Genomic DNA, 26,166 nt, shown 5'->3' with positions numbered 1-26,166 from the left:
GCCTGACAACGATACAAGTATACCTGCCTGACAACGATACAAGTATACCTGCCTGACAACGATATAGGAATATGTATAGAAACGTCGCATCATCAGGATAAATAAGCTGTTCATCCATCTGCTTCACCAACTTCTAAACATGCCACCCAAACAAGATACTCATTTTGGTTGATGCACAAGATCACACATTTTGATATGGTGATATTCGGCGTTGACGTTAACCATACGATGTCACATACAACCTAGGACTAAAAGTAAGTAAATACTACTTTAGACTCACTAGTGTAAATATACCCACTTATTTAAGCAACTGTTCTTAGGTAAATCTTTAAATATCCATACTGTTTAAAGGTCCTGTTTACACATGAACTGATGTATTGTAAAAATAAAAGATTATTGATGAAAGGATTACTGCCGTGAGTTCAGTAAATGATGAAAATCTGTGAAAATTGGCGAACTGTTAACAATACATTACACCACATGGCAGCTGTTCACATGCACGATATTTGCACGTTGTTTAGCAGTTTGACACATGATCCTCGTGCAATTAAACTAAAGTTTGCAGTTGGTTTCCCCAAGTTAAATCTTTGAATAACACACGACGTTTCGGCGCGTATGCTTGTTCCTTCATCAGGTGATGGACCTGATGAGGTGATGGACCTGATGAGGTGATGGACCTGGTGAGGTGATGGACCTGGTGAGGTGATGGACCTGATGAGGTGATGGACCTGATGAAGGAGCAAGCATACGCTCCGAAACGTCGTGTTAAAATAATAAAGAAGCTGGCGTCCATAAATCTGGCTCTTCTTTCCCCAAGTTAGTGGAGAAATCAGGCTTCGATGTAACCATATATACATAACATATAGTGAGCATGATAAGCGAGTCTTAACTTCCGAAGACAAGTATATGTAAGTAATTATATCTTTTAGCGCTTTCACAAGTGTGAAGATAAAACCAGTTTACAACAGGACACAATGCACACATATTTTATGGACGCGTATAGTTTCATGTTCACATCCAGACGCAGATGTTTATCTGTGATATAGCGCATATGGCGCAAATTAATCAAATGTTCCCATGCATGCAAAGTCATATAGCTCATTATGCTGACGTAATATGAACAGAATCGTTATTTCATGACCTTTTGAAAGTACTTTGCACACTAATCGTTCATCTGAAATAAACCGTACACAATAAACCGGTTAGACTCACGACTGACAATGTGCACTCGGAACTACTCGGGTGAGTCCTAAGTCAATGGGTGTATTGATCGTTATTGACGTCTCCTAGCTGTATTGATCAATCTGAATAGACGAACAAGAGATGTAGTACCTCGGACTGTTTATGTTTAGCGTACTGTCGTCACGCTAGGCTGTAACAGAAGATAGCGAGCGCTGTCAGCCGGGGCTGTAGAGCGGTGGGATCTGATGTCGAAACGCAAATCTGTGAGGTGTACAAGGTATGTATGGTTAGCTGGGATGTACGTTATCTACTGACGTCACGAGAAACACACATGAGTCTTGTGATCGTTTTACTGCTTTTGGAGGAGACATACAGTTGATCAAGCACGTCAAGTCACGATTCGTATCTTTGAATGTTGTGTTGGGGGGTGATATGTCACTACATGCCACTCGCCGGTATGATACAGGCGATCCGTACAGCATGACCTAAATGCTACCACCAAATAAAAAATACAGGACAGTGATGAAAAGGTCGATATTGACGGTATACACCATGGCCACATAACGATGAAATATTGTCCAAGAAGACGGTTGATTCACCCCATTCGCTCTCAATTCTCGCAATTAACTAAACAATGCGGTGAAATTGTCAGTGGCCAAAGGGAGACAACTTCAAATGATTTGATATTCAAATGCATTTAGAAGTAAGGTAGCATAACAACGTATATGGTATGGATACTTTGATATACATATGGAAACGAATAGGGGGACACTTGTACTTTTAGGTGTTCCCTCAATTGTTTCAGGGAGTATACATTAAAGACCATTCCATACCATGCGTTGTTATGATCTGTTAGTCTTTCACAATCATAGGATCACTGGTTTACACACGCTTCATGGGTGAGAGAGTGAATATGGTTTACGATCCTCTTAGCAATATTCTCGCAATATCACGGCGGGGGACACCAGATATTGGCTTCACACACTGTGCCCATGTGGGGAATCGAACTGTACACGTGTGACGAGCGAGCTCTTTTTTCCTTTTTTTGTGCAGGTAAGTATTACACAAGTACCGTCATGAAATGTACAAGTGTGGTTTGGCCGTTTAACAAAACGGTTGGTGAAATTCTCGATATATCACACCATATATGAATATTCTAAAAAGTCTTGACTACACAATACAGTGACTGACTTTATGAATATGTTTCTCCCATGACGGACACCATGACAAAAAAGTTGAAAAAGTCAATAATAAGGGCATTTCTAATGCACTGAATTCCACACCACGGAGGGGCATGCACAAAACGCTACAATCTGATTACAATCTGTATTATTATTCCGGATAACCCATGCTGCCTACGAGGCGCTAGAAGCTTAATAGTCCCATGACTTATCTCAACGGGTACCCATTTTCTTCTTTTTTGAAGAAACTCACCTGCCTATGGTGAGACCACATGTGTCATGTTAGGTACGAGTTGTGTGTTAGTTTAAAATGTGTACGTGGACGACATTTCAGCTTGTGTTTGTGTTATTTGACCCAGGTCTTAAGACATGTTTACACGTAAAAAGAAGACAGTGTCCAACCCTACAGAGACGAGGAAACACAAGGGAGAGACGCTGTCTGACATTAAAGGCACGAAGACGCACAACGGAGAGACGTTGTCTCACAAACGAGTGAAAGAGACGGCCGAGGAGAAGCTGGCTCGCGCTGCAAGGATCAAAGAACACAATGAGGAGACACTAGCTAAAGCCAAACCGGGAGACATGCTGAAGTTTGACCGTGGACTCTATTGTCACTGGGCAATATACATAGGTAGAGGTTTTTGCTATCACGTCACGACATCTGAATGATGTCAAACACGATGTAGAACTTAGGATGTTATATAAATTTATAAAACCAGTAATTATAAGTTTAGAAATCGGCAATGAAATGGCCACAGGAGTCATTCCTAAAGTTAACGAGCTAGCTTGGTTATTGAAGTACCGAGCAATCTGGTCATAATGCCCCTGGTTATAATCCCACCCTCGATATAATGCCATGTTTTTTGCCAGAACGCATTTCCTGCCTATATGATACCCTGGTTGCTGTGCTATTTGCGAAAGGTTTTTGGAACAAAAGTCATTTTCAAAGTCACATTTTCCTCTGGTTACAATGCAGTTACACTGGCTGCATGTAGTAAACATGCCTTAATATTTCATATTTAGTCTCCATTTTGTTGTTGTGTTGAATCTGTGTTAATTAGAAGGATTTACGCAGATCCATTGTTGAACCTGTGATGATTCGAAGGATTTACGCTGATCCATTCAACAGAACGGCTTTAACTACATTTTAGTGGAACAAGTTTTACGCTCATTCATAATGTAAATGATTATTGGCATGTTTTTTACTCTGTATATCCATGTGCTACGCCATTGTTTCTGATGTGTGAAGCGAAGGACAGTTGGGTGAGTGAGTGATTTTTGTTTTACGCCACTACTCCAGCAATATCACGGCGTTGTACACCAGTAATGGGTTTCATTGTACCATATGGGGACTCGAACCCGGGTCTTAGGCATGACGAGCGAACGCTTTAATCATTTTGCTTCCCCAAGAGGACATTTACCTGTGTTATGAGACACTGGCCTGTCTGGTGCCGATCCATCATTTGCTTGCATTCCTGTTACAGAAAGAATATTGTTCACTGTTCATAATGAAGATATTTAGCCACTCATTCGTCTTTCTTTGACCTTGGAAGGTGAAGGTCGTGTGATTCACCTTGCGGGAAGCGAGGGTGACATGAACGACAACGCCAGTGACGTGAAGGTCAGAGAGGACAGTTTCTGGAAAGTTGCTGAAGGTGATCTGGTTGACGTCAGCAACGACAAAGACGACAGATGGGAGTAAGTCCATATACCTTTAAGTACACTTGTAGGCATTACAATATGTCAATGAAGGCACCGTATGCTTATCTCATTCTGTGAAGATCAGGGTTAGAATTGGTCTTCAGTTACCCATGCTTGCCTCACCCCTTGAAAATCTGGGTGAGAATTGGTCTCCAACCAACCAGTCATTAGTTACAAGCAACATACTGAAATACTTCTATACCATAAAACAACATTCACAACTGATCTCTGTATTGTTTATCCTTGTGTTTTTACAAATATTCTGGCCCGAGTATTATCTCGAATGCACAGAAAACAAACAAACAAACAAACAAACAAACAAACAAACAGACAAACAAACAACAACAAAAAAACACCCATCACATGTCACTGCGATCGACGATCTATGTTTAATATGTCAGTTTCATGGCTTGAGTCACTCACTGGCAATGCGTTTAACCAAAAAATACATATAGTCACACGTGTCTTCTGAAAGCCAACAGTAAATCCGTCGGGCTGGTCCTACATTTAAGTCTTTGTCTTACACAAAGGTCTTTTCTCCTATTTTTCACACATCTTTTTCACCATTCTTTCGTTCTTAACCATTCTTCTCCAACATTCTACTTCTTTAAACTTCATTCTTCACTTTGCCTTCTTTGTATCTTCCTCATATCTTCTCTTTCCATTTAACCTTTTTCTCTGTGTTTGCATTATACATTTCTCTTACCTTCTCCATTGCTTAAATCTGGTCGTATGGGTAGCTTAATGGTTAAAGCGTTCGCTCGTCACGCCGAAGACATGAGTTCGATTCCCCAGCTACATGGACACTATGTGGAGCCAATTTCTGGTGCGATATTTCTTGACCATTACTAAAGCGACAACAACCATGTTCACTTCCTTTGATTCTGTCCTTTTACAGTCCTTATCCCCCTGATGAAATTGTAGAGAGGGCAACCTCCAGGCTTGGCCGAGTCGGCTACAATCTGGTCCTGTACAACTGTGAACACTTCACCTCTTGGTGTCGGTATGGGAAGAGCCAGAGCGATCAGGTAATTGTCATGGTAACATATGACACCATCATCAACATAGTTTAGTTTTACGCCACACTCAGCAACACTCCAGACTAGCTAGTCTCGAAACGTTCGTAGCCCTGCGAACTTCTAAAGCCCATTCTTAACACATTGGCTACGATCAAAGTTAAGAATAGTTAGGGCTACGTTTCGAGGATAAGGGCCTAGCTATGTGGTGGCGGTCTGTAAGTAATCGAGACTGGACAATACAATCGATGCGATGACCGAGTCTGCAAGCCTGACCACCCGATCCCATTAATCACCTCTTACAGCAAGCATTGAAGATCATGATCAATTCTAATCCTGGACTCCACGGGTAATTATATAAAATTCCCAGTATTTAGACATCTGGGTTAGAGTCGGTCTTCAAAGTGTCTTCGGAGGGGCCTAACGGGACGGTGCGGTCAGGTTGATTGTCTGTGTCAGGCTCATGTTTCCATATACTTGTGCAATGCTCAAGCGCTAATTATAACGCGCATTATTACCCCGGATAACTGCCAGCGCTGGAAGGTTAACAGTCGTTTGAGTGTTCCCACCGGGTACCTCTTCATTGACGGTTGAACAGAAGCACTTGAATAAACTCACTTGCCTAAGGCGAGACCTGATGTATCGCGTGTTGCGTTGCTGGGCAGGACTAAAGACCTAGAAACTCTCTGTGGTCAAGCTGCCCCAAACGGTCACCCACTCAAAACCTCTCCGTGCCCAGAGTTGCTTATCTTGAACTGACTTATGACCTGGGCTGTATGCATCACGATTGTATCACGGTTGTATCACGGTTGTATCACGATTCCGTACGTAGATCGATACAATTTAGTTAACTCAAGTTTACGAACTTGAGTTGTTTTGCAGATAACGATTTATTTCAAACGTCCAACTGTAATATTCGTTTTGCATTTGTTAGACTTTGTGTCAATGTAACGGTAGCAGTCATGTACAAAGAATATAGAAACATCAATATTTAATAATGATGAGGAAAGGTGCTCCCAAAGAGGTTTACGGAATCTGTTTCACCAGTTGTATCCGTCCGTTACCCCTCCTTGTGATTGCAGAGGCCAATCAGTTGTTCAGTGAAAACGGCCAGTCAGCTGTTCAGTGAAAAGGGCCAGTCAGCTGTCCAGTGAAAAAGGCCAGTCAGTTGTTCAGTGAAAAAGGCCACTCAATTGTTCAGTGAAAAAGGCCAGTCAGTTGTCCAGTGAAAAAGGCCAGTCAGTTGTCCAGTGAAAAAGGCCAGTCAGTTGTTCAATGAAAATGACCAGTCAGTTGTTCAATGAGAAAGGCCAGTCAGTTGTCCAGTGAAAAAGACCAGTCAGTTGTCCAGTGAAAAAGGCCAGACAATTGTTCAGTGAAAAAGGCCAGTCAGTTGTTTAGTGAAAAAGGCCAGTCAGTTGTCCAGTGAAAAAGGCCCAGTCAGTTGCTCAGTGAAATAGAAATGACTGGAACCTGATATGCAAGTGGAGACTGGAGACCATAGCTCTCAGTAATATGACTCACATGTCTTCTTTTTGAATCACTCATCACACTCTTTTAACGTGAAGATGTTGGTGGCAGTGCTGTTGATGACGTTGATGACGTTGACGTTTCGGCACAGGTTGACCGAGTCGCTGCTGCTGGATCAGAATTATTCGGAGGAGGAGTGATGCAGATATATGACATCTTCAAAGGTTTGGTGAACCCAAGCTAGCGCGGAGGCTGTATCAGTACTGAAGATGAGGAAGAGAATAATTCGCGACCAACTCGTGTTATTCCGGGACCAGCCGTCTTCTTGGAGGTTCCGGAAAGGGGCGAGTGGTGACGAATGGTAGTGTTTGTGACTGTGTTGAATCCGGTAATGAGCTGTTTTCCTTAGCAGCAAATGAGACTATTGCACATGTCGGATGACAGGATAACAATATTAGGCGACTTTTTTCTATTACAGTGAGAGCGACCTAAGGTTTAAGGTTCTAACACTTTTATAAAGCAAGAGTTAGAATAGACACCGAAACGTCGCTCTCACTGTAATAAACAAGCTGTTTATCCATATATTGTTATCCTTCCTTACTGATCCAACTTCTAAAATGCCTCTCCAAGAAATTACTGTTCCGCTTGACCCTGAGGCTATGTTCCGGTCATCTCCTGACCACTTACTGTAGACTACAAAACGACTGCAGGTCCTAACCGGTGTAATACTTGTCACGAAACAGATAAACTTTCTAACGTTGCTATAAATATTTGTAAATCGTGTCTTACTGTTATATTTAACATACACATACAGTATTTACTTACTTTATAAGATAGGGAAGCTACGTATATAACGAAGCTTATAACCAGCTGAAGGATTTAACGAACTGATAAATATAGCGAACTGACGAATATGAGGAAATGGTGGATATAACGAACTGGCGAGTGTAACGAACTGATGAATATAACGAATTAATGGACATAACGACCTGACGGATACAACGAACGCTTTATACACGTATAAGGAACTGACGGATATAACGAGCTGGCAGGTATAACCAACTGACGGATATAACGAACTGGTAGATATAACGAATTGATGGATATAGCGAATTGATGGATACAACGAACTGATGGATGTAACAAACTGGTGGATTTAACGAACTGGCGGGTGTAGCGAACTGACAGATATAACGAACTGATGGATATAGCGAACATTGAACTGACGGATGGAGCGAATTGATGGATACGTTGTACTGACAGATATAACAAGCTGACGGATATAACAAGTTGACGAATTTAATAAACTGATGAATATAACGGGCTAGGAGGTGTAACGAACTGACGGCTATAACGTGTTGGCGGGTGTAACGAATTGACGGCTATACCCATCTGCGCATTTTACGAATTGGTGGATATAACGAACTGGCTGAAGTAAAGCACTGACAGATGTAACAGTCATATTAGTACCGGCTGCTTGTTTCTCCCTTCAATTCGTAATAACCGTAGTTTACTTTATTGTATAGACACACATTACATGTCATTTCCTTGGGTGAATTATGTTATGCAACATGAATGAATAAAAGTGATTCCTACTACTTTTTGTGTGTGTTGTGTGAGTATGCATAAAGCCCTAGGCTTTACCTCAGCAGTATCAGCGAAGAAGGCCACAGAGTATGGAGTTTACTCTAAGGATGTCTGGGGAATACCTATTGTCGTAACAAAGGAAGTTCCGAACGAAGGAAAGCGATCAGTAAGATGGGGACGCGTTGGTACCCATGGTGATGCTTACAACATTCAAAAAAAAATTCAACCAATTTCTGTTGAGATCAAACATATTTATTTCCATCTATTTTGAACATTGTAGCTAGCTCACCTACTCAGTTCCAGGGCCACCTATTCACACATTCACTCACAGAACCATCAACTCATTCCCCCCGAACCATCTTTTCACTGAGTCACATACCTACTTACGGAACCAGTCACTCACTCACCTAACCACAAATCCACACATCGACTCATTAAGGTACGCACTGATGAACCGGATGTCTCACTGGCTCACTCGTGTACATCCCTCACAGAACCACCCATTATCAAACTCACTGACATATTCACCCGTTTACCCGCTCAGAGAAAAACCGACTCGCCCTTTCTCTGAGCCATCGACTCACCCACTTACTGAATCATCGACTCATCCATTTACTGTATCATCGCCTTACCCAGCCACTGAACCATCTACTCATCCAGTTACTGAATCCACTGACTGAACCATCGACTCATCCACTTACTGAATCCACTGACTGAACCATCGACTCATCCACTTACTGAATCCACTTACTGAACCATCGACTCATCCACTTACTGAATCATCGACTCACCCAGTTACTGAATCATCGACTCATTCAGTCACTGAATACACTTACTGAATCATCGACTCATCCACTTACTGAAACATCGACTCATACACTTACTGAAACATCGACTCACCCACTTACTGAACCATCTACTCACCCAGTTACTAAACCATCGACTCATGCACTTACTGAACCATCGACTCATCCACTTACTGAAACATCGACTCACCCAGTTACTGAATCATCGACTCATTCAGTCACTGAATACACTTACTGAATCGTCGACTCATCCACTTACTGAAACATCGACTCATACACTTACTGAAACATCGACTCACCCACTTACTGAACCATCTACTCACCCAGTTACTAAACCATCGACTCATGCACTTACTGAACCATCGACTCATCTTCTTACTGAATAATCGACTCATTCAGTTACTAGATCATCGACTCATCCACTTACTGAATCATAGACACACCCAGTTACTAAATCATCGACTCACACAGCCACTGAATAATCGACTCATCCAGTTACTAGATCTTCGACTATTCCACTTATTGAATCATAGAAGACACACCCACATAATAAACCATCGACTCACCCACTTACTGAATCATCGACTCATCCATTTACTGTATCATCGCCTTACCCAGCCACTGAACCATCTACTCATCCGGTTCCTGAAACATCGACTCATACACTTACTGAATCCACTTACTGAACCATCGACCCATCCACTTACTGAATCCACTGACTGAACCATCGATTCATCCACTTACTGAATCCACTTACTGAACCATCGACTCATCCACTTACTGAATCATCGAATCACCCAGTTACTAAATCATCGACTCACCCAGTTACTGAATCATCGACTCATCCAGTCACTGAATACACTTACTGAATCATCGACTCATCCACTTACTGAAACATCGACTCACCCAGTTACTGAACCATCGATTCATCCACGTATTGAATCATCGACTCATCCACTTACTGAACCATCTACTCACCCAGTTACTAAACCATCGACTCATGCACTTACTGAACCATCGACTCATCCTCTTACTGAATAATCGACTCATCCACTTACTGAATCATAGACACACCCAGTTACTAAATCATCGACTCACCCAGCCACTGAATAATCGACTCACCCAGGTACTGAATAATCGACTCATCCAGTTACTAGATCATCGACTCATCCACTTACTGAATCATTGACACACCCAGTTACTAAATCATCCACTCATTCAGCTGCTGAACCATCGATCACTGACTCACAAAACCATGGACACACATGTTACTTGTCAGGCATAGTTTGTACCTGACAAACGATAAGAACATTCACGAACCACTCAGGAAAAGGTAATTCCACGAACACGAGGAAATCAGCAGACAAGTGTGAATAGAATTACTGTTCTGTAACGGGGACAAACACTTATATTCAGCCTATAGCAACTAGGTCACGTGTTCGCACTCTACACCATGTTTTGATATGGCGGTGAGGTCATGAACATTATACGTGTTTATAAATAACCTGAGCAGCGACGATTTCCTGGGAATACTGGCGGAAATCCCACTTTCGACATGACGTCACTCAATACGGAAATATCCCAGAACAGTACAGCGGCCCGGGCGAGCGGAAACTGTACCTGTAGGAGAGGCGAGTAAGTGAACATATTTACCCATATCCTCAACATCAAAAAAAGGGCGGGTCAGCTAACTCTGGAGCCGACACACTAAGCCACAGCCTCATCCCGTATGGTTGCTATGGTCTACCGCCGTCGGTGATGTTGCTTATAACTGCTGTTTACAAAGTCTACGGTAGATGTAATAACACTATATAGCATCTACTGTGACATCCATCTTGAACATACCACCTATTTGTATTGATCAGCTGTACTTTCGACATAGCGTAAGCGTTTAGGTGAAATTGATTTTAGACCTTATATATGAGATGTATGTATGTATGTATGTATGTATGTATGTATGTATGTATGTATGTATGTATGTATGTATGTATGTATGTATGTAAGTATGTATGTATGTATGTGTGTGTGTGTGTGCGCGTGTTGTGTGTGTGTTGTGTGTGTGCGTGTGTTGTATGCGTGTGCGTGCGTGCGTGCGTGTATGTGTGTGTGGTGAGTGTGTGCGTGCGCGCGCGCGCGCGCGCGCGTGTGTGTGTGTGTGTGTGTCTGTTAGGAATGAAGAGAATTTCTTCGGTCTTCTATTGACAGTCAGTCCTTTGTGTCTGTATATTTACGGTTCGTTTATATTCATGTATTTGTTTATACATCCAAGTAAGTATGAATAACCGAATGTTGTGATTAAAGTAAACGCTACGTCTTCTTGATATGCGTACGTCTATAAAAGCATTGGTAGTCATCGATACGTACTGTAAGAAATGAAAAATCATTCTTGCTTATAGCAAATTAATTATTTCTTTGCTTGAGAGCAACAGGTCAGTCGAGAGCTTCATGCAACATGCTGCCGACCTGTGAAGATCCGGTTTAGACCTGATCTTCAGTAACCCTTACTTGTCTCCCCGTGAAGATCCGGGTTAGAATTGTGTTTCAGTAACCCCTGCTTGTCTCCCCTAGAGGATTCGGGTTAGAATTGGTCTTTATTAATCCACGCTTTTCTCCTATTGAAGATCTGGGTTAGAATTGATCTTCAGTAACCCATACTTGTCTCCCCGAGATGATCCCGGTTAGAATTGGTCTCCAGTAACCCAAGCTTGTCTCTACCCGTGAAGATCCGGGTCAAAATCGGTCTTAATTAACCCTTGCTTGTCTGGCCGTGAAGATCCGGGTTAGAATTGTGTTTCATGATCAGTAACCCATGTTTGTCTCCACCCGTGAAGATCCAGGTTAGAATTGGTCTTCAGTAACCCATGTTTGTCATAAGAGGCGACGTGCGGGATCGGGTCGCTGACCTAGTTGCTGCATGACATGACACCATATGCTCATGATGTCAGTCATTGGTCTGCCTAGTCCAGCAAACCAAATCACACGTTTCATTGGCCATATTTGAAGCGTGACCTACTTAAACGAATCTCGTATTATCCTCCCTATTTAAAACTTTCAAAGTATATTACGTTGCTGGTTACACTGAAAACTGGTTTAAAATAACGTTTTAGTGTTTTTTTAGTTACACTTCATAAAACAAAGTAATACTGGTTGCGTTGTAAGTTTTGGTGCAGTTGCGATGTGTAATAGGTTACGACACCTCGACCGCTCACATCGAAGCGCTCATATAATGTCACAGGATGACGTGGTTCTCTGGTTACACCTGTTTCACGTTTAACGCGTCGTTTCCTATCGTCATATATAAAGTATTGTTTCATTGGTCAATTGTTGGCGCCGTAATAGGAAATTCGCTAATCACCATGAAGCTTTCACAAGCCCCTTTCCGGACGTTATACCCAGCACGTGACGTCAACACCGACTCAACATTCTGTCGACGGAAACGACACTAAGAGGTACGTTAAGAACGTGAAGTTATTGTTTTTGTTGTTAAATAAAAGGTCTAGAATACAAATATGAGCTTCAAAATACGTTGACTTTTATGTAAATCATTAATAAAAGCAAGAAATTCTCTCTCAAAACGTGGGGCTCGTCATTTTTACTAGAAGGGGTGAAAGAAAGGGAGATTACTCTTAATTAAATGGGAAGAAAGATAGTGCTGGTGTATCATTTTGTACACAAGACCTAGAGGGGAGTTCACTAATTCGGTACACGACATGCAGGGGTGCGGGTGTCACTTACTTTGTAGGTAATTTTTGGCTTGTATACTCGGCAGAATATAATTTCATTTATTGTTTATTTCAGCTTGCTGTCTTGTGACTAGTGCAGTACAGTTTTTGCTACAAGTGGTATGTTTTCATTAATAGCAAATGTACAAAAGTAATAAAACATATGCAGTAATTACCATCAAGATACATTCATGATATTTTTATTTTTATTTTAAGAAGACTCTAGTATCATGATGATAAGTAGTATCAAAATACTTTTGTACTTTAGTGTATTCAGAAATGACTCTTCATATTGGTATATGCTTATTGAATATGTTTACTTGCAAATAATTTATCTATATGAGAGTTTTAAAGATATTTTGATTGAAAAGTTGAACATACTCTGGAAACTGCAAAGTGTGCTCACTGTGTAGTTTCAGAGCTAGAAATAAATATACTAGACCGTAGTCCTGAGGCTAGTTATGAAATTTGGAAACTGCTAGCACTCAGGGCTTGATAGGAATTCCCTGACTGTAACCAAACATTAATTCTGTTTTCTATTTTTGACTGACAGCAATGTGAATTTGTGAATACTTATTAGGATAACATGTCTGTTAACAGACTTACAGTATACTTGTACACTGTAGTCTTAAGTTTAGCTTGAACACTGGGCAAGTGTTTTGCTTCTGAGCTTGTGAAAATTAAAACTTTCAGTTATGCAACGTGCTATGTGTTTATATCTGATCTTTAAATAGTTTTGAATGAAATCGGTATGTCATTAAGTATAGGAGAAAAAACGCCTCCGAAGTTTTGGTAGAGAATGTAAACCTGAGGGGTAGGGAAATCCCGAGGGGCGTAGCCCCGAGGGATTTCCCGACCCCCGAAGGTTTACATTCTCTACCAAAACTGAGGAGAAGTTTTTTCTCTTGCTTATAAACCGTCATTTTAAATATTGCGTTATAAGGAATTAGGACCTCACTATACCGCGAACATTCGGAATGACAGCAATGTCGCAACTCTAATGCACAAGTTAGAAAACGCACGGGATTTTCACGCAGTGCACGTGTTTTTTGTGAGTGAGTCAGTTATATACCACGTGGTTACTTGAATCCGCTCATTGCTAACCATGGCAAACCAGAGCGAAGACGAAATGTTTTTAACACAGTCGCAGTTTAAGAAAGATGATGACAATGCTGCTGCTGCTGATGATGATGATTTTCTGTTCCGTTTCGCGGCACCTTTGACTGAGGAAGATATTGAAAGGAAATTATCTCGATGTGTTCCAAGAACGACAAGGTACAAAAATGATTGGGCGAAAGGAGTATTCAGGCGATGGCAAGAAGAGCGTCGGACGAGGTCAATGGATGCAAACATCGCGCTGTCGTCGTCCGTCTTGACTGAAGACTCGCTGGATATGACTGCTAAAGATATAAATACAGCCCTAAAGTATTTCCTATTCGAGGCGAGGAAAGTGGACGGGACTTGCTACCCAGCTGTTACTGTGTATGGGCTATTCACGGCAATAGCGTCACACTTGAAAGCTAACAAATCTCCTTACAATCTGATGGAAGGCGAAGAGTTCCAGGACAGCAGACAGGCACTGGACGCATGCATGCGTGAGAGGTCCACAGCTGGTCTTGGAGCAGACGTGAGAAAACCTACAGAGGTGATAACTCGAGACGAGGAGGACACTCTGTGGGAGAAGGGGGCTCTTGGAGAAGGCACGCCGCAAAAACTCCTGGACACAGTCCTCTACTTAACTGGTGAGTTGCATTTTGCATTTGATTTCCCTGTCGAAAAGTCGGATATTAGCAATTTTGGCATTTACAATCAAACCTTCACATCGAAAATAAATGTGATTAACTGGAACAAAATGCCCGACTTCACTTTGAGGCAAACCAAACCAAACAAAGTTTGGATGGATATTTTGAATCCCGTGTTAAGACCAAAATAGATAAACATTATATAATTGTGTACGGAATTTTATTTTCCAGGACTTAACTTCGCCTTGAGAGGTGGAAAGGAACATCGGAGTTTAAGACTACACCAACAACCTCAGATTACAGGCCCACATACAGACCAGAACGGCCGCAGGTACCTGCAGTATGTGGAAGACGTCTCTAAGACAAATGCCGGGGGAGTGAAAGACAGGAAACTGCAGAAGAAAAAGGTGCGAGCGTATGAAAATACCAAGAACCCGGAACGATGTTATGTGCGCCTTTTCATGAAGTACAAGTCACTTTGGTATGTATTAGATGTTTTCTGATACATTTCTGATACATGTTATACATTCTTTAGATATACCACTCATTTAATCACATCATGCGGGTGACTTGACCCATACTGCATGTAAATTGTCTTATAAATTTACTCCCTGATGATGATTGCACGCATTGGTTTAGGGGCATATAAATGACAAATGCAAACATTTCATACTTAATTGATTCTATGTCAACACAATTTAACTTTCCAGCCTACCATCTTCAACTCGAGCAAATGCGTTTTACTTCACCCCGATGAAGAAACCTAAGGATGGAAAATGGTACCTAGAGTCGCCCATGGGCCACAACACAATCCAGACAACGGTGAAGAGAATATGTGCTGAAGCCGGAATTGAAGGAAGGAAAACGAACCACTCGCTCAGATGCACTGCTGCTACCCGTCTCTACGAGGCAAACATAAGCGAGCAACAGATTTGTGAACAAACTGGTATGTAACTCAATGAATATCTGCAAAACACGAATGAAACTTGAAGTGACTGGGCCAAATTGCAATTTGGCGATTTTAAATGCTAGAACTTGTGATGTCAACATGTGTTATGGTTAACATGCCAAGATCCGGGTTCGAATCCCAATGATGGCCCCAAGCAAAGCGATTACAATATCATATAAATTACTTTTCAAACGGTTATGTACAATTTGAAATGACTTATCAAGATGAATTCTTTTATTGTAGGTCACAAAAGCGAGGCAGTGAGGGTTTACAAGAGAACCAGTGATCAACAACAAGCAATGGCGTCAGATGTTCTCTCATGTTCAGCTCCAAAGAAAACTCAGACGTCTGCGACAGTGTCGGTTCCTACTTCAGAGGGAGATTCCGGTACAACACAAACTGTCGCTCACGGAAGTGTTACAATGACGTTCAATTTCAATTAAAACACTGTTGTCAGAGTTTTTGTTTTTCCTTTCCTGTGAATGCAGATTTCGGTGGCTGATCGCTCCAAACCGGTACTTTCGGGACGAGGGTTTACTCCTAGTAAAACCTGGGAATAGGTTTTACTTAAATCTAGTTAAACCTATTCCCAGGTTTTACATTGGGAGTAAAACCTCTTACCGGGTATTGGTGCAAGTAGAAAGGATAATGACCATTAAAGGCAGTGATCAGAATTAGGTTTATAATTTAAGATAAAATGTACATGTCATGACATGGTTCTCCACTGTTATCTAAAGATGGTCAGTTCAATTGTATTATGTCAACTTGTTATCAATTATCAGGAGGACAATTATCATGACAACATTCTTTCAAATATACTAACTCGAGAGCTTGAACACTTTTGATGCTAGAATTTAAAAGTGAAAGTTACCTATTAGTTAACTTTAAACGTTGATAGAAAGTTCAGTCAAAGTGTATGGTGTATAAAAGCACTCAATAAATGATATATCGATTATTCTGATTACAGGATTGTGTGTAATGATCCAGCTGCCTTCAGCTTTAATATAGTGGGGTTTTAATGTCATACTGGACTTATTATCCCTGGGTTGGTCCATTATTATATTTACAAAACATACCATATTTGGTCACGGGCATGTTGACACAATTTCAGTATTCTACCACACATTTCTTCCTAAAACTCATACCATAGAAAACTTAACCCCAAATTAATAAATGACATTGCCTGAAATAAGTAAAATTTGGTGAGGTAGAAACAAAATTTTAATAAAATCTACCCAGATGAGGTAGAAATAAAGTTATAGCTATGAAGCCCAAATTTAGATGAGTTGCCTCTTCATAATAATAGCTAATATAATTGATGGTGTTATAGATAGTGCCCTTTTATTGATAAAGTGTATTATGTTTAGACAGGATGCCACCTACTTTACGCAGTAGCAGCAGTAGCAGTGGACGTAGGCCAGACTACAGACCTCCTCCATAAACGTTCAGAGCACAGCTGCGGACTAGATCGCCCACTTGGAATGACCGGCAGTTGTTTGATGTGGAAGTGTTGGCAACGAGGGTAGTAGATGGGGTACAGCAAAGTCTGGCCCACTATGTAGGGTGGGCTAAGGAATATGACCAATGGGTCAGTGATAGTAGCATTGTTACAAGGTCGTGTCTGTCTGGTTCTTGTCCAAATGACATCTTCAAATTTCAGCTGTTATCATCCCTAAGAGATCAGCTGCACAGTTGGAGAGGGGTAGACTCTCTGGTTACTATAAAGATCCCAATATCTTCGCCTGAGATAGCCAGGGACATTCTGGATCTGTCAAGAGAGGTTAGGTCATGGAATGGGTCCACCCCAGGAGCAGAGTTCAAGTTCCTTGATGTGCACAGTCCAGATATTTTGTTTGGTGATGAATGGTGGGTCAGGATAATAAATCAGACTGGTGACTTCGTATACATTAACCGTGAGACCATCATTTTCAGGTACTACGAAGGAAAGCCACGAGAGGAGTATACTCTAGACATGAGAAAAAGACTTTGTCATAGAGGTTTCATGTTCAAAATGAAATTTGTTCGAGAAAAGGGATTTGATCTCAACCTTCTCAGGGTTAGCATTAAGGCACTAAGATGTGATGTCCTCTGTCTGACAACTGATTTTCAGCTTTTGCTTACATTTTGTTTCAAATATGATGATACTGTTTAGCTTCTGGCTAACTTTGATGCTTATTCTGTTATCCTCTTTTCAACTTGGTATGTCTGGTAATTTGGAAATATGTCAACATCACAAAATCAAAATTGCATTAAGTGTTTAGAAAACATACCAAAGTTAACACATTTAAGTCAGATATATGTCAGGCAGTCTTGTCGACTGTGTGCCAAAATAACGATATTGACTTTCAGTATGTCATTTTAGACAAATGTTTACCCAAACTCCAAAGTTATTTGAAAAACCTCATTTCAAAGCATGGCAAAATCAGAAGAAAGGGGGGCATACAGTACAGGCAATTACTTGAAAACTGGAATGTTGAAAAGTACATTTTGATGGTTCATGTATCTGAGGGACATCTTTCAGCTATGCAGAAGCGTTTGTTACAGGAAAGAAAGCTGAGGAAGAGTATGTTGACAAGATACCGTTCAGTTGTTCACCAGGCAAAGAAACTCCAGATTCAAAAACATGTGTTGCAGAAAAGGATTCAAAACATATATTGCATGTTATTACAAAATCAGAACAGTAAATCAGTCAGAGCGTTAAGAGTTTTTGAACCTAATGCATGTTTGTCTAGATCTCAGATACATAAAAGAAAAAAGATGCTTTTGAGTGACTGTAGGAAGTCTTTGGCTTTTGTCGGGAGGTACAGCATGGAAGCAGTCTCTGTAGATGTTAGACAGGAAGATGGCAAACAGTTATGTTTATCTCTGGATAAAAAATAAGTTTCAGATGTTAAAGAGAACGACACTGCCATTGATTTAGATGCACTATTGTATGTTAAGGACTCTGAAAACATATCAAACAAAGCTTATCATGAATTATCAATGGTTGTACCAGACATGCCACGTTTACATTCAATTGTCAAAAGAGCTAAGGAAATCAATGTTGATGTGAAGATCAGGGACACACCAAATGATACTGTTGGTGTACAGCAGTCTCTGAGAGATCGACTTACTAACTGTGTATCTAACATTGTTGCATCAGGGAAGGGTCAGGCCATACTTTCAAAGCAATCTGTCAATGTTAAACTCACGGGTGATGGCACTGAACTAGGCGGAGAAAAAAGGTGATTAATTTTGGCTTTACTATATTGGATGAAGGTCTATGTACTTCAGTCAGGGGAAACTATATGTTGGCCATGTTTACAGGTAATGAAACTTATGATAATATAAGAAAAGCCCTAGAAGATATAGTCATAGAAGCAAAAGCATTAAACACTCTGAAAATTGGAGGTACTCTGGTTCATGTTACATATTTCCTATGTGGAGATTTAAAGTTTCTAAACATGGTGTGTGGTATTGCATCATGTTCCTGCACTTACGGCTGTGTTTGGTGCAAATGTCCTAACTGACAGACATGATATGAGTAGAGAGTGGTCACTTGTTGGTGGTCAGGAAGGAGCCAGGACAGTAGAGGAAATTACAGCAATGTCCAATAAACAAAGTAAGAATTTCAACAGTTTTATTGCCTTAACCAGAGTAGTGCCTGATTTGCTACATTTATACCTTCGATTATCTGACCAGCTGGTGAAACATCTGATCACTGAGCTTAGAAGGAGGGACAACATTCAAAGGTGCAATGGGAAATATGATAGGTCCAAGTGTGGAAATGTGTTTAAGTTTGAGAATTTTGTACAAACTTTAGGGAATTGATAAAGAAACCGGAAGGTTTACGTTCAGGGACTTCACTGGACCAGAGCATAGAAAGATTTCTGAAAATCTGAAGGTGTCAGAGTTCATACCGGGTCACCCTAAGATATATGATATTGCATTTTTGTGGTCTGAGTTGTCTCACATATGTCGGCTTCTCTCAAAAGAATCATTCCAGACAAGTGAATATCAAGTATTAGGTGATAAATGTAGGAGCTGGATCAGAACCTTTTCATATGTGTATCAAAGTAAGGATGTCACTCCCTACATGCATATCTTAGCTTTCCATGTCCCTGAAATGATTAAACTTCATGGCAATCTTATTACTTTCTCTCAGCAAGGTTTTTAGAAACTGAATGACTGTGCAACCAAGTGGTTCTTTCGCTCTACCTCACACAGGGGTAGAGAAGCCTTTAAACAGATAATGCTTAAACAAAACAGACTTGAATACTTGACAAGGTCAAAACGAAGGGTGTGTGACAAGAGATGTGCCAAGTGCCAAGTTGTTGGACACAACCAACACTCGTGTAAGCAGCAGTGACCCATCAGTGGTTATCAGTGAATAGTGGTCAGCAGTTGTGATTGTATTGAGATAACTATCATCAGCGGTTTCTGATTTTTAATGATCATTTCACTTGAGAGGTGTGGTTTTATCTTGAGTTTGTAGTTTGTACACGGATGTACAGATATGTAATTCTTTTGATGTGTGAAAAAATATGACTTTCAGTTAAGTGAAACTTAATGATTTAACATATGACCAGTCATGTACTTTCATGACCTTGTACAATGACCAGTCATTGTTTTAAGATGAATGTCATTGTGTTAGTGTTCAGTGACCTGATTTCTAACATGACCAGTCACATACTTTCATTGTTTTGAGATGAATGCTGACGGTTTTTAGTCTGGATAGATAATATACAGGGGCATGCCTGCAGGAACCTTTTCACTGAAGGATTTAATGCAGGTATTTGTGTAGAAAAAGTTAGATTTCTAACATGACCAGTCATGCACTTTCATTGTTTTGAGATTAATGCCGACGGTTTCAGTTTAGTCTCAGTAGATTATTTACAGGCATATGCCTGCTGGAACTATTTCACTGAATGATTTGATGCAGGTATTTGTGTCAGAAACGTTTGATTTCTAACATGACCAGTCACATACTTTCATTGTTTGAGATGAACGCCGGTTTTAGTTTCAATAGATAATATACAGGTATATACCTGCAGGAGCTCTTTAACTGAAGGATTTGATGCAGGTATTTGTGTCGGAAACGTTAGAAATACTAATATGTCACTTTCACTGGTGTGGTCTGGACTCTCAGAATTTAGATTTATTACATGAAGTTATGTCCATTTAAAATGTAATTCATTTTATTCTGTAAAACGTGGGTGAAACCATGGTAATTGATTTATACATGAGTGCATGTGCAAGACGTCATCTGTGTCGTAGTTTATATGACATACACTAGACGGGTTTATATTACTCGCCCGTGGAAGATACTGCAGTGTAATATTTTCACTTCAATATTACACTAGTGTAATACCGCTTGACCTATGACGTCAAAATGGTTCAAAGTTGTGACGTCACAATGCTAATGTTGATGTCGCTATTTTACTAGACCTTGCTTGACTTGAAAGCTGAGAGTCCTCACACTGTAGGCAATTTCGCCGCAGTTTCTGTCAATTTATGTTGGCGAGTAATAAACAGAACACTAAACTCGCTTCCGTGAAATACCATTTTTATTAAACTCATTAAAGATTTAGTATCAAACTCGCTTTCGCTCGTTTGATACCAAATCATTAACTCGTTTAATAAAAATGGTATTACACGGAAGGTCGTTTAGTATCCTCTATATATTCGGCTGTTGTTTCGTATTTATAAGATACACCAAAAGATACACCATAGCTACTCCAATACAACTGTAGAGTAATGACATTGAGTGTAGAACATTAAAATACCATTATAAAAGGTACAATATTTCTGCAAGTCTTGTGTCGCAATTTTGCATTAATGATAGCATGTTTGTTTGTCAAATATAAGTTTATTGAGAAAATGTTCTCATTTTGTTTTATCTTTAAAGGAATCAGTCATTGTCCGTTGCATATGTCTTTAACATTGCCGAAGCGCCATAAAATAAATACTGAAACTAATGTGACCTGCCACCCCTACATCCAGAAATGGAGTTGCCCGAACGAAAAGAAGCACCGCAAGTACAAGGTGTTTTGACTTGCTTGATTATTTACAGACCGCCATCATGTATCGGGACAGTTTCTGGGTGGGCCATTAAACAATGAAAAACACACTGATCCTTATGACAAGTTACTTTGCTTGATAATGTTAACAGTTCCTAACCTTCTGTCGGCATGGCGTCAAAGGAAGTTCGCCGCCATAATGAGGCTGTGTACACTGACCTGAATGTTGGGGATTTGCTGGAGTTTAAACGAGGAATGTACTCCCACTGGGCGTTATTCATCGGTAGGTCATCGTTAGATCATAGTTACCTATCTGTAGTCATCGTTACTGATCTGTTGTCATCGTTACTGATCTGTAGTCATCGTTACTGATCTGTAGTCATAGTTACCTATCTGTAGTCATCGTTACTGATCTGTTGTCATCGTTACCTATCTGTTGTCATCGCTACTGATCTGTTGTCATCGTTACTGTGTATGTCATCGGTTCCCAAATGCGCAGATCGATGCTCATGCTGGTGATCACCGGACTGTCTGATCAGACTGGATTTTTTCCAGCCATGTAACTGGAATATTGCTCACTCACTACTCGTGTGTAGGCCACTGTTACTCATCTGTAGGTCATTGTTTCTCATCTGTAGGTGACCCGTGAAGGTCCCGGGGTAGAATAGGCCTTCAGCAACCCATGCTTGCCATAAAAGGCGACTATGCTTGTCGTAAGAGGCGACTAACGGGATCGGGTGGTCAGGCTCGCTGACTTGGTTGACGCATGTCATCGGTTCCCAATTGCGCAGATCGATGCTCATGTTGTTGATCACTGGAGTGTCTGGTCCAGACAGGATTACTTCCAGACTGCCGCCATATAGCTGGAATAGTGCTGAATGCTGCGCAAAACAACAAACAAACACTGCTGGGTTGCCCTTTACACCAACTGGAAGCTGATTGTAAGCATCGGCAAGAGTGGGTATTCTTTTACCTTGATGTTTCATATTTTATGACATTGTTATGAATGATATTGAGCTAGTTTATAGGAAACGTGGTGCAGCAGTTTTTGTGTTATATAGGTGACAGCGAGGTGATACATCTCTCCGGGGAGGACGACGATGGCCTAGGAGAGGTGGAAAAGAAGCACATATTCACTATTAGCGGTGTATCATTCGACAAGGCGATCGTTTGTCGAGATAACTTCTGGGACGTCGCCGGCGATGACATGGTCTACAAGAATAATAGCAACGACTCCAAGTGGACGTGAGTATTTCGCTGATGCAGGACATGGATGCATACCTTCTTGAAACATATATTTGTCCGAAAGGCAATACCATATATACTATCAGCCAAAGGTTTAGCCTCACTGAAAGCACTCACTATATGTTATGTGCAGATATGGTTACATAGAAAATGAATTTCCCCACCTACTTTGGGAAACCAACTGCAAACATGCTTTTTAGCATCAAGTTGCTAAAAAGCATGTGCAGATATCATGCATGTAAACAGCTGCATTTTGAAGTAACATTTTGTTATGAATTTGCCAATTTTCACTGAATTTCATCATTAATGAACACATGACAATAATCCCTTCAACGTTATGAATTTGTTTTACAAAACAAAACAGTTCATGTTTAAAAAGTACCTTTAAACGGAAAGGAATATTTTACAAAATCTAGCTTAGAACTGTTGACCGAAGTAAGTCGCTATATTTACACTAGTGAGCCTAAACCCTTGATGGTAGTATATGAACAATAACTCATGAAACAGAGAGCTGGATTCGAACGCACCATCAGAGAATTCTGCTGAAACATATGTGGACCTCATGGTCCGACATGGGAAAGGTGTAGGTGGGCGACCAGGGGCGCAAGGTGGACGAGCTGCTCAAAGCGAAAGGTGTCTGGATCTGTATCCAAAGGCCGGGTGTAAACACCTTCGAGATAACATTTCTTGCAGGCTCTTTCAGTGTTGCCACAACCCGTAGTGTACAGCCCTGTGCACTTAAAACAACTCACTAACCCGATGGTAGGTGGACAAACGAACACGTGCAGCATCACTGCACAAAATTTTGTCACAACGTGTCCCGTTCACAAGCTGCAACATGCGAGCCCTGTGAAGATGAGACTGTGTGATAACTCGCTGCCAATAGCTGAGTTCAATACTACAAACGCGTGCCAGTTATATTCGGACTCTTAACGTAATTCCCATAGACTTACATGTTAATTTAGTGTAGCATAAATAATTTTCATGAATTTAATTTACGTAAGATCCAAGTCAAATTTTGCACATTTGTCGGGAATCATCTTACCTACAATCATATAAAATCTGTTAAAATTTTCCGTTGCTTATTTATCGAATGGCAGCAAGCTGATACTTATGTACGGTGCCGAGAAGTCCTTTAACATGGCAGCGCACAGGACTGTGCATTGTGGAACCATACTTCAGTGATAAATGTAATGTCATTAGTTATATAGTGGTCGGAAAACTGAATTGAAATTATGTGTGCAGAGCAAAGATGATTCCACATTTGCCTCTCATATATTACAAAGATCCATCCTAAAGTCATTTCATGAAAATTATTTATGCTACACTGAAATAACATGTAAAGTCTATGGAAACTATGTCAAGTGTCCGAATAGAACGGGCACGGGTGTGTACCCAGGGAGCTGAGCCGGTTACAGAATGCCAGCCAAAAAAGCGTAAGGAGCATGTACTGGTTGCCTGGATATGTGCGCTATATAAATATCTAATAATAATACTTTTCGATGACCCTGATGGATAAGATTTTGCATCGACCTCTCTCACAAAATTATGATGATAATGAAGCCTTTCAGTGTTTGCTTCTACACCTGCAACATTTTTCAAATCTTTTTTCAATCAAATCATATTAAATAAAATGTCCGAACCTTTGAATTTTCATATGAACAGTTACGGAATTTATTGCTTTTGATCACTGAAGGGCTAAAAAGAACTCTTCCATGATCGAGTCGTAGCGTTTATTGTTTTATTCATGACTATTGTTCCAGGCCACTTCCTCCGTCGCAGATTGTAGAAAGAGCCCTCTCCAAGCTCGGCCGTGTCGGTTACAACCTCATCTTCAGCAACTGTGAGCATTTTGTGAAATGGTGCAGGTACAATATGGAACGAAGTGACCAGGTAGGTCTGTATTGTTCATGATTTTGCCTGTCTAGGATGTATTATGTATATGTATTAAGATGTATTATATATATGTATTAAGATGTATTATATGTCCTTATTGACTATAAACTGTATAACGATGCTAGAAATACGTTTATTACTCCATTTTTAATAATACTGTGAGCAAACAAAACGTAATACACATCCTTAACAGTGAAGATAGAAATATTGTCGTAAATGTTTGTAATTATTTTGAATGTCTGTTACAATAAGGTGGAATTGTTAAAGAGTTTGTCTCACCTTTGTAATTTATTTGTATTATGGCCCGGTGCTCTATAAAATGTTCGCCTGACGATTTAGTTTGCATATTTTCATGAGATTTCATATTTCAAAGTGATTGTTCTGGTTTCAACTCCATTAACAAAACCTCGCTGACTGAAAGATGTGACGGAGCATCAGCCAGTCGGTTCAAAGCAGAAAGTTAGAGATGAAAATCGAACTAACAGAGGATAATCGAAGGAACGCGAATGTTCGAGTTTATGAGAGAGAGAGTGAGTGAGTGTTGTTTTACACCACTTGTAGCAATGTTCCGGCAATATCGCGTCAGGGACATGGGAAATGGGCTCCACACATTGTACCCATGTGGGAAATCGAACCCATGCCTTCGATGTGACGAGCGAACCAATAACCACTCTGCTATCCCGCCACCCCGTTTTTTAAAGAAACTTGAAAAAAAATTGGTCTACGTATATGAAATTTCTATCTGATCATCCCTTCCAGGTTGAAAGCTACGCCACAGGCCTTGCTGTGGGAGGGGCTATAGCGGCGGTGGTGGGTGTGGTCGCCTGGCTTGGCGGCGAATCAAAGGACCGGACAAAGGAGAAAAAGTCCGAGCACTGATTTCTTCAGTCGTCGCATTCCGTCACCCCGAGTCCATGAGATTACAGACAATGAATAACTTCAAATGTACTTGAATACTGCATTGCTTTGCATTGGAAGACAGCTTTGACAAGGCAAAGAGGCCACACCCCGTCTGTGTATAGGTTTGAACCCCGGCCTTTAAATGCACTGTAATGTACAATGTATATATAATGTGTATATTGACGGTTAGTTTGCTTACATATTTTCTGGGTATGGACGAATATATATGGAGAACAGTTCAGAAAGGAATATTGACTGTGAATGCCTCCAATTATAGCGAATAAAATTCATGTTGAAGCGCTTATAGAAACTCACGGCCCAATGTGAATTGGGACTATCCTATAGTTGTGTCATGTTTTTCGGAATAGGACCTGTGGGAATGGCCACTGCCTGTTTGGCCACAGTAGAGTCTGGTATATCTTGAGGAACACTAACCAGGAAACATGGAAGAGTTATATTTTATGGTGCGGTTCCAGTGCCGACCTTACGCTACTGTCTTGACCTGAACGTCGAGTTGGGGGTCGAGTTGGTCGATTTTCAGAACGAGTTAGGTCGAGTCAGGCCGATTGAGGTCTACCAAGGTTTTTATTTTTTTTTTTTTCAAGAATCTTCCAGCGATTTCCTTCTCGAACTGATCCGTGAAGGTCCGGGGGTAGAATAGGCCTTCAGCAACCCATACTTGCCATAAAAGGCGACTATGCTTGTCGTAAGAAGTGACTAACGGGATTGGGTTGTCAGTCTCGCTGACTTGGTTGACACATGTCATCGGT

General features: G+C 40.7%; 1 protein-coding gene across 1 annotated transcript; it reads left to right on the top strand.

The window, feature by feature from the left end:
* Positions 1–1,386: 1,386 nt before the first annotated feature.
* Positions 1,387–25,733, top strand: LOC137271861 (uncharacterized). Its single transcript, XM_067804253.1, has 9 exons — positions 1,387–1,459; positions 2,723–2,994; positions 3,917–4,061; positions 4,963–5,092; positions 6,702–6,793; positions 21,520–21,638; positions 22,417–22,600; positions 24,364–24,493; positions 25,256–25,733. The coding sequence occupies exons 2-9, from the start codon at positions 2,733–2,735 to the stop codon at positions 25,373–25,375; spliced, it is 1,182 nt and encodes a 393-aa protein (XP_067660354.1). The 5' UTR covers positions 1,387–1,459; positions 2,723–2,732; the 3' UTR covers positions 25,376–25,733.
* The last annotated feature ends 433 nt before the right edge of the window (positions 25,734–26,166 follow it).

This window comes from Haliotis asinina, chromosome 2, assembly GCF_037392515.1.
Source record: "Haliotis asinina isolate JCU_RB_2024 chromosome 2, JCU_Hal_asi_v2, whole genome shotgun sequence".
In the NCBI taxonomy this organism is placed as follows: Eukaryota; Metazoa; Mollusca; class Gastropoda; order Lepetellida; family Haliotidae; genus Haliotis; species Haliotis asinina.
This window is presented reverse-complemented; position numbering and strand designations above follow the sequence as displayed.

What these genes read in the sequence shown, in the direction of transcription:
- LOC137271861 (XM_067804253.1), top strand. Translation starts at nt 2,733, where the DNA reads ATGTTTACACGTAAAAAGAAGACAGTGTCCAACCCTACAGAGACGAGG. An exon ending in GGAAGAGCCAGAGCGATCAG is followed by an intron (nt 5,093 to 6,701) that starts GTAATTGTCATG and finishes GTTTCGGCACAG; the next exon opens with GTTGACCGAGTCGCTGCTGC. An exon ending in CCACTGGGCGTTATTCATCG is followed by an intron (nt 21,639 to 22,416) that starts GTAGGTCATCGT and finishes TGTGTTATATAG; the next exon opens with GTGACAGCGAGGTGATACAT.